The sequence below is a fragment of the Bufo gargarizans genome, chromosome 5 (genome assembly GCF_014858855.1).
Source record: "Bufo gargarizans isolate SCDJY-AF-19 chromosome 5, ASM1485885v1, whole genome shotgun sequence".
Classification (NCBI taxonomy): domain Eukaryota; kingdom Metazoa; phylum Chordata; class Amphibia; order Anura; family Bufonidae; genus Bufo; species Bufo gargarizans.
The window spans coordinates 401,754,187-401,775,277 of NC_058084.1; the positions used below are offsets into that span (position 1 = coordinate 401,754,187).

A 21,091-nucleotide genomic window follows, 5' to 3' on the forward strand; every position below is an offset into this window, starting at 1 on the left:
GTGGTTCACATGAAACGCCAAAAAATACACCAAAATGTCGGCACATTTCTGGAGCAAAAGTAAATCAACAAATCGGTGGTGTAAGTTCAGTCTAGACAGTCTATAGGTGATCCCATATTTATCAGCCAGCATCAGCCCCTGTGATAAATCTGTCTGCCTAAAGGGCCGAGAATCCTAAAGATAATCTCTATCGAGCGTTCATAGGAACGCTCATTAGTGATTATCTGGCAGTGTAAATGTACCGGCGATTTCCCGATGTATGAGCAAAACGCTTGTTCATCGAGTAATCTGATGGTTTGTGCGCACACAAAAATTGTTGTTTGCCGGCAGCAGATTGTACTGTGTAATCAAGATCTGCTGCTGGCAAACAATGAATTGGTATGGAGAAGAGTGATCGCATTAGTGATCGCTCCTCCCCATACTCGGGAGGAGATAGGTTCATGTAAAGGCACTGGTCTCCTCCACCAGTGAGCAGCAGAACGCTTCTTTCCCGACTATCTGCTGCTCTGTCGTTCCATGTAAAGGGACCTTAAGTTTACACTGCCTTACCTTTAGACAGGATTGTTGAATCAGCCCCATTGTCCCAGTTAGTTTTTGAGTACTTTTTAAGTATTTTTTTTTTATCAGAATTCAGTTTCTGTCAGCAGATGTTTATAAAAATTACACACATACACACATATATATATATATATATATATATATATATAAAACAAGACATGATCATCCAATAATAATATAGTTTTATGTTGGTGAAATACTCTGCCTACAATCTGTCAGGTTTGTCAAGAATGGAAAGCCCAAGTTTTTAACATAAAACTATTCTAACATTTCCATGCTTCATGTTTGGTAAAGTCATTCTTATCACTTCACTATTATTCCCCCATAAATAACAATAACTATGTTAGATTATACTATAACAACCAAATCATGTCAATGTCCTCTTCCAATATAGTATGGAAACAGTGTGTGAAGAAACCTACCAGGCCCATGATCTAGAGCACGCTGGAGAAGACTTTCTGCCTTGTTGTAATTTTTGAGTTTAAGGAAAAGTTCTGCAAGATCACTGTATAAGAAACCTTCAGGACTCATCTTCAGAGCTGCTTCATAATAGTTTATTGCCTGCAGCAGGATAAGGACAATGTAAGCAGGAGAACAGTAATACAACATCACTGTAAGGTCTCCTGCACACAACCATGTCCACACTGCGGTCTGCAAACTACGGATACCTTCCGTGTGCACTCCACCCATATGGACAAGAATAGGACGTGTTCTATAACTTGTGGAATGGACATACGTATCTCTGTATTTTTTGGGGACCCATAGAGATGAATGGGTCTATGTGCTATGCACAAAAAATGCAGATCAGACATGGATACAAAATGCGGTTGTGTGCATGAGGCCTAAATGCAACAGGCTCTTCTAACATGGGTTATGATGAGATCAATAAATTAACTCTTTGTTTAGTAATCTGCACTTTATGGGTTTGCCCTTGATAAACTGACTTTCTGGTGAGCCTGTGATAAAAGTGTGTTTATACAAACCAGCCAATCGGAAGAGTCAGAGCTGCAAGGGGAGGGGAGATCCACAGCCTGAACCAATGATGAGACAGGGGGAGGGTCTCAGACTACCTCTGGCTCCCTATAGACACTATAGCTAATCTGTAGCCACAGATTACTGCAGCTAAAATACAAAAGCAACTGAAAAGCAAGATGTGATACAAAAAATAGTGATGATCATCCACTGTGGGTATTCAAATATATGTAATTTTCCAGTTTTATCATTTCAAAAAAATAAAAAGACAAAAATGCCACATGTGAATTGAGCCTTAGTCCTGTTGGTGGTAACTGTCCATCCATGAGCAAACACACTGCATAATGATTATTTCAATATTTCTTTACTATTGGGTCATCAGGAACTAGGGAATGTGAGTCAACAGAAAATATATCATCGCATAACCCAGAACTATAAATGATTGCACTGAATAACTCATGCTGCATTAAAGGGGTGTTCTGGGAATCAAATACTGATGGCCGATCCTCAGGATAGGTCATTAATATCTAATTGGTCGGGGTATGACACCTGGCACCCCCAGTAATCAGCTGTGGGGCTCCTGTGAGTGCCTACATGGCCTACTCGCAGCTCAGTCCCATTCAAATGTATAGGCCTGTGCAGGAATACCAAGCGCAGCCGCTATACAATGTACAACGCAGTGCTTAGTATGCTGCGAACAACACTCACAGTAGCGCCGCAGCCTCTTTAAACAGTTGAATGGTGGGGGTGCCAAAAGTCGGAACCCTCACCAATCCTGAGGATAGGCCATCGACATTGAACTCTTGGAAAACCCCTTTAAAAGGATTGTCCTACATTTAAAGAGGTTGGCTCATCAAAGCCATTGGTGGCCCATCACTAAGATTTACCACCAATGTTCAATTGGAGGGGGTGACATCTTTAAATCCTGCTACAGCTAGGAAAGCCCCTTGCCACTTCACCTCATGACAATGATGCTCCATGTTGTTGTTGTCCCAGAGAAAGTTGGCTGGAGACGACATGTCACAGTGCTTTTCTAGAACTACTGACCAATCAAAGTTCTTTAAATGATAAGTGCATAAAAAAATAACTGAAATCTACAAAAACCTTTTTATACTGGTGAGTTTTTACTAGGGACAGGCCGACTCTTTTGGCTAGTGTTGCATCACTGGGCTTCTTCCGTTGTGCTTGATCGAACACCTCCAAGGCTTTCTCTGGCTGATGAAAAACATAGAAAATGAGAAAATGATGCTTCTCCAGGACGAATACAATTATTACTGACTTCACAAGGTAAGAGTCTATAGGTAAATACTGAAATTTGCAGGTTTCATAGGGGCCTTTATCTTGACTGTTAATGTAAACTGGATCTCATAGGGCATTTATGTGCGGCAACCTGTGTCTCGTATCTGATTTCCTTTTCTCCGCACTTTGCTAAATGTAGATTAAATATATACTGTATATATATATAATGTTGTCCTTGCAACCTAGACGAGACATGTCGGTAGGGGGTTGTGATGTAGAGACTCTTTATTGCTAAAAACTAACCTCACTGCAAGAGGCATAATGTGAAGTCTCTGGAAACTGGTCCCCCATAGACTGATGACGTCACAGGCGACTACAGGTATGCTATATAAAAGCTATATATGCCATAAGAAGTGTTCAACTATATAATGAGACAATCATACAGTTCTAGGTCTGCAGTTCTCTTACATGGCATCTGGGGCAGAGGGTTTCTTTACTATAGGGCCTGGCTGTCGCCACAGCCTCTGGTTCCACTATTCATGTTCCATACACTATAGTGAACTCCTGAGTTACTGCTACAAGACCCACCTCTTGAATATTCATGTAGGCATCTCCCAGGAGAAGACTTGTGTGTGCACTTGGCAGTTGTTCACTCAGCTCCCTGTCAAGAAAATCGCCATAACACTGGTTTCTAGTGGTTAACTGCAATTTTTTTTTCAACCCCACTTATCCCCTGTTAGGGTCCATTCACACGTCCGTGGTGTATTGGGGATCCGCAATACACCCGGCCGGCACCCCCCATAGAACTGCCTATTCTTATCCGCAATTGCGGACAAGAATAGGACATGTTCTATTTTTTTGTGGAGCCGCGTCCCGGAAGTTCGGTGTCGTGCTCCGGAAATTAGGATGCAGAGAGCACATAGTGTGCTCTCCGCATCCTGTTCTGACCCATTGCGAATGAATGGGTCCGCACCCGTTATTGATTTTGCGGAACGGATGCGGACCCATTTGCAGACGTGTGAATGGACCCTAAGGCTGAGGCTACACACAGAGTTTTTGTAGCAGGATTTTTTTACAATTTACAAATTTCAATTTCCAAAAATATCCAGCTACAGCTGTTGTCCAAAGGAACAATTTAAAAGGGATCTGTCACCAGGCACAATACCTTGTAGGGCTAGCTCCGCTGAATGTAATGATAGGTTTCACTTAGTGATCTATTCCTTCATTCTTTTAATTGATATGCAAATGAGAAGCTAAAGGGATTATACCATAAACTAAAAAAAGTTTACTTTCATCAATATCTCTAACTCCTGTTCCTCCTATGTAGAGTTGAGCGAACACCTGGATGTTCGGGTTCGAGAAGTTCGGCCGAACATCCCGGAAATGTTCGGGTTCGGGATCCGAACCCGATCCGAACTTCGTCCCGAACCCGAACCCCATTGAAGTCAATGGGGACCCGAACTTTTCGGCACTAAAAAGGCTGTAAAACAGCCCAGGAAAGAGCTAGAGGGCTGCAAAAGGCAGCAACATGTAGGTAAATCCCCTGCAAACAAATGTGGATAGGGAAATGAATAAAAATAAAAATTAAATAAATAAAAATTAACCAAAATCAATTGGAGAGAGGTTCCATAGCAGAGAATCTGGCTTCCCGTCACCCACCACTGGAACAGTCCATTCTCAGATATTTAGGCCCCGGCACCCAGGCAGAGGAGAGAGGTCCCGTAACAGAGAATCTGTCTTCATGTCAGCAGAGAATTAGTCTGCATGTCATAGCAGAGAATGAGGCTTCACGTCAGCCACCACTGCAACAGTCCATTGGCATATATTTAGGCCCAGCACCCAGGCAGAGGAGAGAGGTCCCGTAACAGACAATCTGGCTTCATGTCAGCAGAGAATCAGTCTGCATGTCATAGCAGAGAATCAGGCTTCACGTCACCCACCACTGCAACAGTCCATTGTCATAAATTTAGGCCCAGCACTAGTGTTGAGCGGCATGTCCCATATTCGAATTCGCGAAATTTTGTGAATATTCGAAAGAATATTCGTAAAATATTCGCGATTATTCAAATTCGTTATTATTTCGCATATGCGATAATTCGAATTTTCGCATCGCATAATACATATGCTATGCAAAATTCACATGTGCGCTAATGAAATCGCCTTACGAAGATTCGCAACTCAATTCAATCACTAATGTATGAATGCAATGCCCTTTGCCTCTGTTCTGGGACAAGTGTAGATATTCGCATGTGCGCTAATAAAATCGCCTTACGAAGATTCGCACCTCAATCACTTTCTAGGGAATGTGAGACTTTTGGGAATCAATCGAGATACAGTGGGGGGTGATGACAGTAGTTGACAGAGTACAGATCAATGTAATCTGTAAGGTGGAAAGTAAAATAAAAAATACGAATTTTCGTTAATCAAATTTTACGAAGTTCTACGTATTCGCGAATATGGTGCTATACTATATGAATGCACAGGCCTTTGCCTCTCTGTTCTGGGGACAAGTGTAGATATTTGCATTTGCGTTAATAAAATCGCCTTACGAAGATTCGCAGCTCAATTCAATCACTAATGTATGAATGCAAAGCCCTTTGCCTCTGTTCTGGGACAAGTGTAGATATTCGCATGTGCGCTAATAAAATCGCCTTACGAAGATTCGCAACTCAATCACTTTCTAGGGAATGTGAGACTTTTGGGAATCAATCGAGATACAGTGGGGGGTGATGACAGTAGTTGACAGAGTACAGATCAATGTAATCTGTAAGGTGGAAAGTAAAATAAAAAATACGAATATTCGTAAATCGAATTTTACGAAGTTCTACGTATTCGCGAATATGGTGCTATACTATATGAATGCACAGGCCTTTGCCTCTCTGTTCTGGGGACAAGTGTAGATATTTGCATTTGCGTTAATAAAATCGCCTTACGAAGATTCGCAGCTCAATTCAATCACTAATGTATGAATGCAAAGCCCTTTGCCTCTGTTCTGGGACAAGTGTAGATATTCGCATGTGCGCTAATAAAATCGCCTTACGAAGATTCGCAACTCAATTCACTAATGTATGAATGCAAAGCCCTTTGCCTCTGTTCTGGGACGTGCCGATATTCGCATGTGCGCTAATAAAATCGCCTTACGAAGATTCGCAACTCAATTCACTAATGTATGAATGCAAAGCCCTTTGCCTCTGTTCTGGGACGTGCCGATATTCGCATGTGCGCTAATAAAATCGCCTTACGAAGATTCGCAACTCAATTCACTAATGTATGAATGCAAAGCCCTTTGCCTCTGTTCTGGGACGTGCCGATATTCGCATGTGCGCTAATAAAATCGCCTTACGAAGATTCGCGCCTCAATCACTTTCTAGGCAATGTGAGTAAGATCTGAGCTGTTGGACCTTTGGGAAACAATCAATTATATGTGTACTGTAATTTTGTGGGGGGGGGAAAAAAACAAAAAACGAATATTCGTTTTTACGAATATATAGCACTATATTCGAAATATTCGCGAAATCGCGAAGTTGCGATATTCGCGAAAAAAATTTGCTTTTCGAATATTCGCGCTCAACACTACCCAGCACCCAGGCAGAGGAGAGAGGTCCCGTAACAGACAATCTGGCTTCATGTCAGCAGAGAATCAGTCTGCATGTCATAGCAGAGAATGAGGCTTCACGTCAGCCACCACTGCAACAGTCCATTGGCATATATTTAGGCCCAGCACCCAGGCAGAGGAGAGAGGTCCCGTAACAGACAATCTGGCTTCATGTCAGCAGAGAATCAGTCTTCATATCATAGCAGAGAATCAGGCTTCACGTCACCCACCACTGTAAGAGTCCATTTTCATAAATTTAGGCCCAGCACACAGGCAGAGGAGAGAGGTCCCGTAACAGAGGATCTGGCTTCATGTCAGCAGAGAATCAGTCTGCATGTCATAGCAGAGAATCAGGCTTCACATCACCCAACATTGGAACAGTCCATTGGCATATATTTAGGCCCCGGCACCCAGACAGAGGAGAGGTTCATTCAACTTTGGGTAGCCTCGCAATATAATGGTAAAATGAAAATAAAAATAGGATTGAATGAGGAAGTGCCCTGGAGTCCAATAATATATGGTTAAGGGGAGGTAGTTAATGTCTAATCTGGACAAGGGACGGACAGATCCTGTGGGATCCATGCCTGGTTCATTTTTATGAACGTCAGCTTGTCCACATTGGCTGTAGACAGGCGGCTGCGTTTGAGGCCTAGTATTTAGGCGCTGGGTGACCGGTATGGATTTAGTGACAGAATTAGACTTGGAAATGCACAGAAGCGTGTGTGTGTGAAGTTATTCTGAATGACCCAATGTGCACCTTGAATATTATATACCCTTTTAGGGATAGATTTCAAATAGCTCTGATATAGCAGAAACCACTAAATTATGAAATTGCTAAATTGGGAATTGTACTTCAACCCAGAACAAAAAATGTGCTTTGACGGACACTAAATATCTTGCCCAGCAACAACAGTACAGCGGTGGGTAACGAGAGATTTAGAGGGAATTAAATTTGAGGCCTAGTATTTAGGCGCTGGGTCACCGGTATGGATTTAGTGACAGAATTAGACTTGGAAATACACAGTAGCGGGTGTGTGTGAAGTTATTCTGAATGACCCTATGTGCACCTTCAATATTATATACCCTTTTAGGGATAGATTTCAAATAGCTCTGATATAGCAGAAACCACTAAATTATGAAATTGCTAAATTGGGAATTGTACTTCAACCCAGAACAAAAAATGTGCTTTGACGGACACTAAATATCTTGCCCAGCAACAACAGTACAGCGGTGGGTAACGAGAGATTTAGAGGGAATTAAATTTGAGGCCTAGTATTTAGGCGCTGGGTCACCGGTATGGATTTAGTGACAGAATTAGACTTGGAAATACACAGTAGCGGGTGTGTGTGAAGTTATTCTGAATGACCCTATGTGCACCTTCAATATTATATACCCTTTTAGGGATAGATTTCAAATAGCTCTGATATAGCAGAAACCACTAAATTATGAAATTGCTAAATTGGGAATTGTACTTCAACCCAGAACAAAAAATGTGCTTTGACGGACACTAAATATCTTGCCCAGCAACAACAGTACAGCGGTGGGTAACGAGAGATTTAGAGGGATTTAAATTTGAGGCCTAGTATTTAGGCGCTGGGTCACCGGTATGGATTTAGTGACAGAATTAGACTTGGAAATGCACAGAAGCGTGTGTGTGAAGTTATTCTGAATGACCCAATGTGCACCTTCAATATTATATACCCTTTTTGGGATAGATTTCAAATAGCTCTGATATAGCAGGAACCACTAAATTATGAAATTGCTAAATTGGGAATTGTACTTCAACCCAGAACAAAAAATGTGCTTTGACGGGCACTAAATAACTTTCCCAGCTACAACAGGACAACGGTAACGAGAGATTTAGAGGGATTTAAATTTGAGGCCTAGTATTTAGGCGCTGGGTGACAGGTATGGGTTTAGTGACAGAATTAGACTTGGAAATACACAGTAGCGGGTGTGTGTGAAGTTATTCTGAATGACCCTATGTGCACCTTCAATATTATATACCCTTTTAGGGATAGATTTCAAATAGCTCTGATATAGCAGAAACCACTAAATTATGAAATTGCTAAATTGGGAATTGTACTTCAACCCAGAACAAAAAATGTGCTTTGACGGACACTAAATATCTTGCCCAGCAACAACAGTACACCGGTGGGTAACGAGAGATTTAGAGGGAATTAAATTTGAGGCCTAGTATTTAGGCGCTGGGTCACCGGTATGGATTTAGTGACAGAATTAGACTTGGAAATACACAGTAGCGGGTGTGTGTGAAGTTATTCTGAATGACCCTATGTGCACCTTCAATATTATATACCCTTTTAGGGATAGATTTCAAATAGCTCTGATATAGCAGAAACCACTAAATTATGAAATTGCTAAATTGGGAATTGTACTTCAACCCAGAACAAAAAATGTGCTTTGACGGACACTAAATATCTTGCCCAGCAACAACAGTACAGCGGTGGGTAACGAGAGATTTAGAGGGAATTAAATTTGAGGCCTAGTATTTAGGCGCTGGGTCACCGGTATGGATTTAGTGACAGAATTAGACTTGGAAATGCACAGAAGCGTGTGTGTGAAGTTATTCTGAATGACCCTATGTGCACCTTCAATATTATATACCCTTTTTGGGATAGATTTCAAATAGCTCTGATATAGCAGGAACCACTAAATTATGAAATTGCTAAATTGGGAATTGTACTTCAACCCAGAACAAAAAATGTGCTTTGACGGGCACTAAATAACTTTCCCAGCTACAACAGGACAACGGTAACGAGAGATTTAGAGGGATTTAAATTTGAGGCCTAGTATTTAGGCGCTGGGTGACAGGTATGGGTTTAGTGACAGAATTAGACTTGGAAATACACAGTAGCGGGTGTGTGTGAAGTTATTCTGAATGACCCTATGTGCACCTTCAATATTATATACCCTTTTTGGGATAGATTTCAAATAGCTCTGATATAGCAGAAACCACTAAATTATGAAATTGCTAAATTGGGAATTGTACTTCAACCCAGAACAAAAAATGTGCTTTGACGGACACTAAATATCTTGCCCAGCAACAACAGTACAGCGGTGGGTAACGAGAGATTTAGAGGGAATTAAATTTGAGGCCTAGTATTTAGGCGCTGGGTCACCGGTATGGATTTAGTGACAGAATTAGACTTGGAAATACACAGTAGCGGGTGTGTGTGAAGTTACTCTGAATGACCCTATGTGCACCTTCAATATTATATACCCTTTTTGGGATAGATTTCAAAGAGCTCTGATATAGCAGGAACCACTAAATTATGAAATTGCTAAATTGGGAATTGTATTTCAACCCAGAACAAGAAATGTGCTTGAACGGACACTAAATAACTCGCCCAGCTACAGCACTAGGGACAGATTTAGCTGGATATAAATTTGAGGCCTAGTATTTAGGCGCTGGGTGACCGGTATGGATTTAGTGACAGAATTAGACTGGGATATGGCCAAAAAATGAACAGACTATTGCTGGTTAAATGCACTTGGTGTGACAGCTTCACCCTGATGTAGGCTTTAGCCAAAAAACAACCACACCATTGAGGGTTAAATGCACTTGGTGACAGGCGCAGCTTGCCCCTGATTTTGTATATGGCCAAAAAATGAACAGACTATTGCTGGTTAAATGCACTTGGTGTGACAGCTTCACCCTGATGTAGGCTTTAGCCAAAAAACAACCACACCATTGAGGGTTAAATGCACTTGGTCGCAGCTTGTGCTGGCGCACCACAAGACACAAAATGGCCGCCGATCACCCCAGAAAAATGAGACTGACAAACGGTCTGTGCAGCCTAAAAACAGTGAGCAATTGAGGATCAGCAGCTCAATGATCCACAGCTGCAGATCGATCAGTTAATCAAGTCCTTTGGAGGAGTTAATCTGCCTAATCTCGCCCTACTGTCGCAGCCGCAACCTCTCCCTACGCTAATCAGAGCAGAGTGACGGGCGGCGCTATGTGACTCCAGCTTAAATAGAGGCTGGGTCACATGGTGCTCTGGCCAATCACAGCCATGCCAATAGTAGGCATGGCTGTGATGGCCTCTTGGGGCAAGTAGTATGACGCTTGTTGATTGGCTGCTTTGCAGCCTTTCAAAAAGCGCCAAGAAAGCGTCACAAAAGCGCGAAGAAAGCGACGAACACCGAACCCGAACCCGGACTTTTACGAAAATGTCCGGGTTCGGGTCCGTGTCACGGACACCCCAAAATTCGGTACGAACCCGAACTATACAGTTCGAGTTCGCTCATCCCTACTCCTATGCTTCACTCCTGCTCCCTGGTTTGTCAGGTGTCTGCTGTCCCATCATGCCTTAGGGCAGTGAAATGTGTCCTGACATCAGAAGATCATGTGACACTAACCACGCCCCTTGTTCCTACTAATGGGGCTTCCTGCGTCCTACATTACAAGGCTCCACTCCAGGACATAATCAACAGCAACAGGAAATCAAAATGGATTTGCCACAGAGTGCAATGGTAGGCTGATCATTTTTGAAAAAGGCAGTTTTGATAAATGGTGGTATTTGGGGAAAGTGATATAACGGCGATATCTGTTGGGCGGGATACATTTATATTAGTGGGACAACTCCTTTAAGTGCACCCAGTGCGGGTTCATGCCACTCTGTGCACCCATGCTAACCCTGCTTCCTCTACCAGCCCTTCCCTCCCTTTCTTGATTGCAGGGGCCTGGCCCTGTGATAGTCAAGATGTAGGGGAAGGGGCTGAAGTTGCATCAACTCGGTGCACTAATGTGGACTGCAGCTGTCACTTAATAGTTAAAATAGACCACCACTTTATGAGACAGGAATGGCTATTTAAAGGGACAGTCCAGGATTAGGGACTGTGAATGTGAAAGTGCCACTGTTTTTGGAAAATGCACAGCCCTATTTCTACTCCGAGACAAGGAGTTAAGGAAGCAAGCCTTGATTTATATTTACCTATAGCAAGCAATGTATAACTTCTTGTCCATTCGAACTTTGAGGTAGATGTCGGCCATCTTTTTCTTGACCTCAGTGTAGTAGGGCTGGGTAGGCTTGACGTCTCTTAGCATGCTTAATGCCATTTCCACATCGCCCTTACTAAGGCACATATCTGCATTGGCCACAAGAATTCGGATCTCTTCTGGGGTGTCGCGGAATGCATGGACTGCATCTTGTATTATCTTTGTAGCTTCGTGCTAGAACAGAAGATCCATGTTTCATGCAGTCAGTTTAAACAATTATATCCTGTGAAGAGCAATGTGCTGTTTTTATTGCTTTCTGGTGACTCGCTCTTCTATCAAACCTCTTATTTCAGAGAATTGGGAGCAACGCTGCAGTGACCAGCTCAGTCCGCAACAAAGTAGATGGAGGTGTCCACTTCGAGCACTGGAGCTATCACTTCAAAAAAGGTGGACAACCCCTTTATTTTAGGGGTCTGGTCTAAATTAATTTAGAGATGTGAATTAATGAAGGCATCTGCATTAACGTAGGGCTTTGGTATGGGGTCTGAATTTAGGGGCCCATGGTCTGACTAATTGTGGAATCTGACGTCTGGGGTCTGAAATAATTTTGCTGTATAAGGGTACTTTCACACTTGCGGCAGAGGATTCCGGCAATCCGGATGCAAACTGATGGCATTTGTCAGACGGATCCGAATGCGGATCTGTCTGACAAATGCATTGAAATACCGGATCCGTCTCTCCGGTGTCATCCGGAAAAACGGATCCGGTGTTAATTTTTTTTGCTTTTATAAACGTCTGCACATGCACAGACCATTTTGCCAGAACACTTAATGCCGGATCCAGCACTAGTACACTTCAATGTAAATTAATGCCGGATCCGGCATTTTGGCAAGTTATTAGTATTTTTGGCCGAAAAGAAAACTGCAGCATGCTGCGGTATTTTCTCCGTCCAAAAAACGTAAGAGGGACTGAACTGATGAACTCTCCCATTCAGAATGCATTAGGATAAAACTGATCAGTTCTTTTCCGATATAGAGCCCCTAGGACAGAACTCAATACTGGAAAACAAAAACGCTAGTGTGAAAGTACCCTAAGGTCTAATTTAACCGTAGAGATATGTGTGGTGTCTAAATTAGTATGGCAGTGTGGGTCTAAATTCATTTTGGTAGTTTGATTTAATTACTTTTATATGATTTAAATAATTACTGTAATTTCACATAACTTTGCATTAACTAATAGTACAGACAACATAAGAAACTTTGTAATATATCTTATCAGAGAAAAATTTATTTTTCTCCAGTTATCAGCTCTTTTCTTTTCCCCGTTTATTAGACCAGTTTTTCCCAGTACAGCACAGGACAAAAAAAAAACAACAACATTGACACAGTGACATTCTAATTTAACCCGCTCACAAATTAACTTAAAATAATTTATGTTCTTTAGAAAAATAAGAAAAGATCTTACCTGTTCTCCATTTAAACGAAGAAGTTCTGCAAGTTCCAGATAAACAGAGGCACGTTCACTAATGCTGAGCGTGCCTGCGTTTCCTCTGGTGGATGCGCCTCTCTTCATTTCGGGCAGGCTCATACACATCCTTAACATCTGCGTTGCTTCTGCTAGCTTTCCTGTCTGTTTTAAGACTCTTGCTTTAATCAGATGATAAAATGGATGTTCTCTCATCTAAAAACACAGAAAAATAATCACATGTAATATTATAAAATAAGTTGAAGAAAAATGTGGACTTTGCTTAAAGCAGTAGCACATGATACATCTTCCATTCCTAATCGAAATCACACTGATCTTCTATCATGACTTATCTTCATAATATAAACCGTTCACTCTTGGTCATTTAAAGGACATCTGTCTACCAGATTTGTACCTAGGACACTGGCTGACCTGTTACATGTGCGCTTGGCAGCTGAAGACACCTGTGTTGGTCCTATGTTCATATGTGCCCGCACTGCTGAGAAACATGATGTTTTAATAGATGCAAATGAGCCTCTAGGAGCATCGGGGGAGTTGTCATTACACCTAGAGGCTCTGCTCTCTCTGCAACTGCCGCATCCTCTCCACTTGACGGGTTCAGGTGTGATGATGTTTCTACTACCCAGCCCTGTCAATCAAGGTGGAGAAGGCGTGGCATTTGCAGAGAGAGCAGAGCCTCTAGGTGTAACAGCAACGCCCCTGTTGCTCCTAGAGACTCATTTGCATATATTAAAACTTCATTTTTCTCAGCAGTGCGGGCACATATGGACATGGGACCAACACAGATGCCTTCAGCTGCTAAGTGCACATGTAGCAGGTCAGCCAGTGTCATAGGTACAGATCTGCTGACAGAGCCCATGGAGAGGGGGTTGTCTTCATGGCACAACCCTTTTATAGGGGAGTCTTTCATCAGGTAACTCACGGATGAACCAAGCACATTGCCTTGTGGGGCTAGCTCAGCTGAATGTAAGGATACCTGTCACTTAGCGATCTGTTTCTGCATTCTGGAGAAAAAAAGATTTTTAATCCATGTATTGCTTTTTTTTTGGGAGTAGAATATTGAAGGCCTATAGGTCCTCAATATCTGATCAGCGGGGGTCTGACACCCAGCACTGTCACCAATCCACTCCGGTGAGCGCTACGGCCTCCTCACAGTGCCAAGCACAGCGCTGTACACTGTATAGTGGCTGTGTTTGGTATTGCAGCCCAGACCCCTTCGCTTGAATGGGACTGAACTGCCTATAGACCATGTGATCAATTAACATGAGGTTATTGTCCCAGGAAGAGCACCACGGCCTCTTCACACAGCTGATTGATGGCTGGGAGTCGGACCCCCACCAATCTGATATTGATAACTTATCCTGGGGATAGGTCATTAATATATTACTCCCATAAAACCCCTTTAAGTGCACCAAAGGCGGGCCTAAGCCACTCAGTGCACCCTAGCTCCTCCTGCTTCCTCTGCCAGCCCCTCCCTGTGTTTGATTGACAGGGCCAGGTTCCTGCTTAGTTATCTTGCCAGGTTCTGTCAATAGAGAGGAAGGAGCTGGCAGAGGAAGCAGGAGGAGCAAGAGTGCACAGAGTGGCTGTGGCCCGCCCTCGGTGCACTTAACTGCTCACGTTTATATGTTTAAAAGTACTTTTTCTCCAGAATGAAGCAGCAGGTCGCTAAGTGAGAGGTATCAATACATTCAGCCGAGCGAGCTCTACAAACCAGGTGACAGATTCCCTTTAAATCAACCGCATTACACATTTTTAAAGAGGTTTTCTGGGACATTACATTGATGGCCTATACCCTGAAATACCACTGATCAGAAGAAAGAGGCCACAGGCCTGCAGCCCTTCACTGCAGTAGCTGGCACGGCGACATCTATGTGAGTAAGGCCTCGTGCACACGACCGTTGTTTTGGTCCGCATCCACTTCAATGGGGCCGCAAAAGATGCAAATAGCACTCCATATTGCTCCGTTCTGTGGTCCGCAAAAAAAAATATAACCTGTCCTATTCTTGTCCGTTTTGTGGACAAGCAAAGGCATTTATATCAATGGCTGTCCGCGCCGTTCCGCAAATTGTGGAACACACATGGACGCCATCTGTGTTTTGCGGATCGCAAAACACACAACGGTCGTGTGCATGAGGCTTTAGGCTGTGCCTGATCCTGCTGCTCACCACAATCAGCATTGTACACCTGAAGACACATGCCTGCTCGTGCCAGGTAATACACTGATGGGGCAGGTGCCTCTTCATTCCACAGATTGGTGAGGGCCCAGGCATCCTATATAGGCTGGTAAACTATTATTATAGAAAACTTATTTATTACAATCTCTTCTATATTCTAAGTAGTGAATGCAAAGAAAATAGTAAACTAGCAGGTACTTTAGGCACTGGTGGAGACAGTTCACAGTGGCAGGACCGTGCTGCTGACAGATACTGATATCACTATGTGCGCTCCTTCATCAGATACGTATGGTACAGTATGTAGACACCCAATGCCACCCTTACGTGCCCGACTAAGGGTGGGTTCAATTCATGTTTTATGCCTCTGTTTGACGTACACGTTAGGAAAAAAAATACTAAAACACAGCAAGCCACGTTCTTCTATCCTGCACAGTCCGGTAAAAAAAAATACAAAATGTAAACTTTTTTTTTTTACAATGGAACTCAATAGGGAACGGATACCACTGTATGGTATCGGTCTGAGGCATCCGTTTAACGTATATGTTTTTTTTATACATTAAATGAACAGGAAAAACGTGATGCAAACCCACCCTAATACAACAGCTACATATATGTAACTACCATTTCTATCAGTTCCTATGTAAGCAATTTTATTACTCAAATGAATATAGGGGGTCATTTATTATACTGAAATACACCTATATTAGGCGTATTTAAGGCGCGGATGGTTATTGCGCCTCTATCTGCAACTTTTCCCTGCTCACGTCAGGTCTAAAATTGTAGGTGTAGTGAGGGTGCGGAAGGGGACTTCTCATTTACCATTTTCTATGCCTGTTTCAGTAGTAGAAAATGGTCTAAATGGAAGACAGCTCGGAAGCGGTATTACATTTTGAACTGGCGCTGGATGTGCCGAAGTTTTGATGGAATCACCGCCAGCGATGGGGCTTTATTAAGACCGCTGTCTAAAAAGCTGGTCTTAATAAATGTGCCTATGTCAATGACATTATCATGTCAAAAAGCATTTACCTTAAAATTGTGGCTGACTCCTGTCTCCAGAGAGTGTGAGCACTCAGTATATTGCCCCTCTGCCAAATGTATCTGCGCCATTAGAAGGTGAGCATCCGACCATTCAGGGTTCAGCTCCATGCAACGCTGCAAGGTCCCTTGTGCACCATCAAAGTTTCCTAAAAATAAGACAGAAGCTACAGGATAATACCACGTGAATTGAAAGATGTTACCCTAAAGCCTTCTGCAGGGTCAGTAGGAACATATGCCCCCCAGGTCACGCTCACAGGGGTCCGGAAGGCTGAGATATGCATTATTTGCTGGGGACACAGTGGCAGGCAGCAACAAGACACTCAAGATGATAGATTATGGGGAAAGACGATGCTGGGTGGCCTGACTCTGTGGCTAGAAGTCTTCTCCACCACTAGAAACATCAATATTAGTAAACTAGCTATTCTCTTGAAGGAGAGATTAAAAATATATAGTATAATGCCGTCTGATAATGCCAGATATTACATTCTCAAGTTCTATACATTATATGTACACGTTCTAAAGGTGGGGGTGGCGCTCACTTGGGCAAGAGGCCATAAATTAAACTGGACAGGACAAAGGAGGTTTGGTAATGAATATCAGATGTTGGCGATATGTTCAGCACTAGGTGATCACGAGCTGTAAGCTGCCTATTCGTACGTAGTGCTGTCAGTCTACTGTGCCATGTGCCACGTGTGCAAGGAGTGGAGGCCAACGCTTGCTCAGGGGCCCACTGGAGGATTCACCTGTTCCCCTATGGGCCAGTCCAAGCCTGCATAAAGAGCTCAGCAGTGTAGGGCCCCAAACAGTTCTCTAGCCTTCCACCTCCTGGACGCCTGACCAGTGTATGTGGATAATACAGCTGGCCTGAACTTTCCAATTTTGCATAGAAATTAAAAAGTGTAATTGTGATATAGCATCTGATGATACAACTTTTTTTTCTCACAATAAGGCCTCTTGCACACGAACGTAAGGGCTCCGTGCCCATGCTGCGGGCCGCAAATTGCAGTGGGGCAGCCGCATGTGGATCGTAGACCCATTCACTTGAATGGGGTCCGCGATCCGTCTGTTCCGCAAAAAGATAGAACAAGTTCTATCTTTTAGCGGAACGGGAGCACGGAACAGAACGCCACAGAAGCACTCTGTAGTGCTTCAGTTCCTTTCCGCACCGCATCTCCAGATTTGCTTGAATTCACTTGAATGGGTCCACATCTGTGATGCGGAATGCACACGGCTGGTGACCCGTGTATTGCGGAACCGCCGTATGCGGCCCGCAGCACAGAAACGGAGCCCTTGCGTTCGTGCGCAAGAGGCCTAAGGGTATGTTCCCATGGACAAAATACTTCTCAGAAAAACACGATGAGTATTTTGCCTGTGGAACACATGGCAGAAAGCTTATGGTGAGCCTTGAATTTTCTGCCACATTCTGCACCCGCTGCGGTCTCAGCGATCTTTCCAGCACGGGAACTATAGTAAGATAGGAAAGGATTATTTCACTGCCACCCACTGATTTGAGGAATTTATCCCATGCCAATTCCAAAACGGTTTCCTCATCAGAATCAGCACCAAAAGTTCTGTGTGAGCACGGCCTTAGGGCTCATGCACAAGGCGGTTGGTCGGCCGTTCCGTGCAATTTGCAGTCTCCAATGCACAGGCAACATCCGCAGAGGGATCCAGATCTATTAAACTTGAATGGGTCTGTGATCCGTCCGCACCGCAAAAAAATAGAACATGATCTATTTTTTAGTGGTGCGGAGGCACGGAGAGAAACCCCACTGTACCACTCCGTAGTGCTTCCATGCCTCCATCCTGCACCGAACCTTCCGGATTGCGGACCCATTCACGTGAATGGGTCCGCATCCGTGATGTACACAGCCGTTGCCCGTGTATTGCGGATCTGCTGTTTGCGGGCCTCAATACGCACACAGATGGGCAACGGCCGTGTGCATGAGCCCTTAGTCTGTGTGAAAAAATCCCAAATGCCTCTGTTTATAGGCCTCATGCACACGGCTGTTGTTTTGGTCTATATCCGAGCCGCAGTTTTGGAGGCTTGGATGCGGACCCATTCCGTGTGCAGTCAGCATCCGTTGCTCCGTTCCGTGGTCCGCAAAAAAAATATAACCTGTCCTGCAGTTATATTAAAGGCTGTCTGTGCCGTTCCGCTAATTGCTAAACCTAAAAGTGGAGAAACGAGGAGTTGCAGTGTATCTATATATTTCTCTAGTTTCCATGTGAGTCCACAATATGGTCACATGCATGAGACCTACATTTTCCATGAACTCCTGTGTCTTTTGATCAACTGGTCACGTGCATGAGGCCTAAATGCTGCCTGGACTCCTGTGCCTGGCGATCAATGTATCCCCATTATTCTAATGGCTTGTAAGCTTATTAAAGGGAACCTGTCATGAACTTTATGGTGACCTCGCTGAGGGCAGTATATAGTGACAGAAATGCTGATGTCAGCAGTGTGTCACTCATGAGTTAAAAGTGAGTGGTTGCTAAGAACCAACATCTTAATCATTGCAGCCCAGGCCTTGAAAAGAGTCAAATCTACCTGAGAAGAGTCCTGGATATTCCTAATCTCCTGCTCTCCCCGTCCTTCTGCTGATGGTTGGCAGTTCTCTCCTAGAGAGAAAGGGAGAAAACTCGGTAGAAGACTGTCAGTCATCAGCAGGAGAGCAGGAGAGCAGGAATTCATGAATAACCAGGACTCTTCTCAGGTGACCGGGACTCTTTTCCAGGCCCAGTCTGCAATGATTGTGATGTTGGTTCTCGGCAACCACTTACTTTTAAGTTATAAATGACAAATCGCTGAAATCAACTCACCTGTCTGTACTTTATTCTGCTGTTAGTATGGGCAACATAAAGTTGATGACGGGTTCCCTTTAAAGCAAGCAGCAGTCCATGAGACTGAAGCGCTACATACTTCAGTCTATGAGTAATTTTACTGAGAGTTGGACTCTTCCATTGCAGGTGGCTTCATATGACATACCTGACAAATACATGACCTGAGACATGAAATATAGGGGCTCTGGCAGACAGGGTGCTACTGTAATCACTGGCGCCAAAATAGTTGCAGCCTTTTCCAGGATGGGCGAAGCAGACTGTCCAGGGCCTGTGGGCTAGAAAAGTGACAAGCATGTTTTACAGTTAGAAATGTCGTAAAATACCATTATTTTGGGACTATAAGACGCTTCCAGATTTAGACAACAGAAAGGTAGGAAATAAATATTTTCTACTTATTAAACCTTCTATGATAGTTTAATGAAGAGAAGGGGTCAACGTTACTAAGTTTAATTGTCTAGGGTAGAGTGTTTAAAGGGATTGTCCCACAATTTTTTTTTTTTACAGTTTTCAAATGAGCACCTGGATTTGATAACTTTAGTAATTTCATGTAATTAAACATGTACTCAATGAACTCTATCTGTGTAGCGCCACCTAGTGTTATCTTTTGACAGCTGAAACAAACAGCAATGGAGCGTGTGGTCACATGATCAACATCACAAGTGGCAGGGTACAATTCAGTACCCACTGTGTAGTCCTCTTCGTCTTACTGGTCGGACTCTTCCCACTGGTGACATCATCATAGGTCCTTTAACTTCAGTAAGTGAGAGCTTTTATGTACTTCCCTGCTGCTCGGGGAACTTCAGCATGGGGAGGGCTGTGTTTCTCACAGTCTCCTTTATGAGATAAATGATCCTTCAGCCTTTTTTCCTGTCTGAACTGATCACACGGATGGCTGTCGGGCACGGAGAGAGAGAAGTGTGCAGACACTGTATGATCGCTCTTCTGAATCTTTAAGGAAGCAGTCAGGGAGGTCTGGCACAGCTGGACCACCCTGACTGTGGACTATAAGACATTCTTAAGCAAGATTTTTTTCCTGCTAAAATGTATGCCTTATAGTCCAAAAAATACTGTATGGGTTTTGCTCAGCTATGGATTCTCATGCAGATTTCTGTCTTACAGGGATGGGTATAATAGCATAAATGGGATCCTGATGTCAGAAGATGTGTTTAGGAGGGTTTCCAATTTAAGATGGCCAATGTTACCTATGGATGCTTAGAAATATGTTGATGCCTAAACAGACTGACAACAGGATCACTATAGATATGAGGAACAGTAAGTTTTAAATGCACGCCCCCACTGTTTTCCACATCTCCAGTTCGATCATTTCGGTATATTATGGCATGACTAGAGTCAGGTTTGATATAACATTCCCTCATGGTATTTATAGTGTCCCAATATACATTGATATAGGCTGCTGTACCTGGACCTTTATACAGACAATCTTCCCATGGCGATTAATGTGGGGGGGGGGGGGGGAAATAGTGACCAACAAATGTGTTTAAAGGCTATGTACACCTTTGGGGCATTTTTTTAAATTATTGTATTGTACTTATTTTGAGCTAAAAATCATGTTTTCAGTTGGTCTCTTATTAACAATATGGCATCCTTTTTTGTGTAGGGAGCTGACATGCTCTAGTACAGGCATGCTCAACCTGCGGCCCTCCAGCTGTTGCAAAACTACAACTCCCACAATGCCCTGTTGTAGGCTGATAGCTGTAGGCTGTTCGGGCATGTTGGGAGTTGTAGTTTTGCAACAGCTAGAGGGCCGCAGGTTGAGCATGCCTGCTCTAGTAGCTGCCTGTGGATTTTTGTCTTTCCCATCATCTGAGGAGCTGATGGGCTTTTTATCTCTGCTCTCTGACCTTATAACAACTCATTAAAGCTCAATCCTTATCTTACTGATAAGAATGTGGCTTAAATAAGTGTTATGTACCTGTAGTTTAGAGATAAGGCTTATTAGATGACCAGCACAAAGTGAAAGTGAAAGTACCAGTCACACAGTTAGAAACACAGTTAACCCTTTGTGAAAAAATAGCTCAATATTTTTAATAAAGGCATATTGAAATTGAAAATATGATTTTTAGTCAAAAATAGTAAAGTGCAATCATAAACAAAAATTGCCTCCAAAGGTGTACATAGACACCTTCAACTGACTAAGGCTCCTCTGGCATCGTAGCATATGTTTTAATGGCTAATGGAAACCTTTGGGGGCAATTCATT

The 21,091-nt window shown here is 43.2% G+C and overlaps 1 protein-coding gene and 1 pseudogene across 1 annotated transcript in view; both read right to left on the reverse strand.

Moving 5' to 3' along the window:
- The window catches only part of LOC122939476, a 284,892-nt pseudogene that overhangs the window by 44,824 nt on the left and 218,977 nt on the right, over positions 1-21,091 (reverse strand).
- Positions 1-21,091, reverse strand: part of TTC21A (tetratricopeptide repeat domain 21A) — a 108,789-nt gene that overhangs the window by 39,000 nt on the left and 48,698 nt on the right. Inside the window, exons 12-18 of the mRNA XM_044293310.1 lie at positions 19,017-19,146; positions 16,016-16,173; positions 12,792-13,007; positions 11,323-11,561; positions 3,358-3,430; positions 2,635-2,745; positions 981-1,119 (exon numbers count right to left, since the gene is read on the reverse strand). Coding sequence (XP_044149245.1) covers positions 981-1,119; positions 2,635-2,745; positions 3,358-3,430; positions 11,323-11,561; positions 12,792-13,007; positions 16,016-16,173; positions 19,017-19,146 — 1,066 coding nt within the window. The remainder of the gene's footprint in view (positions 1-980; positions 1,120-2,634; positions 2,746-3,357; positions 3,431-11,322; positions 11,562-12,791; positions 13,008-16,015; positions 16,174-19,016; positions 19,147-21,091) is intronic.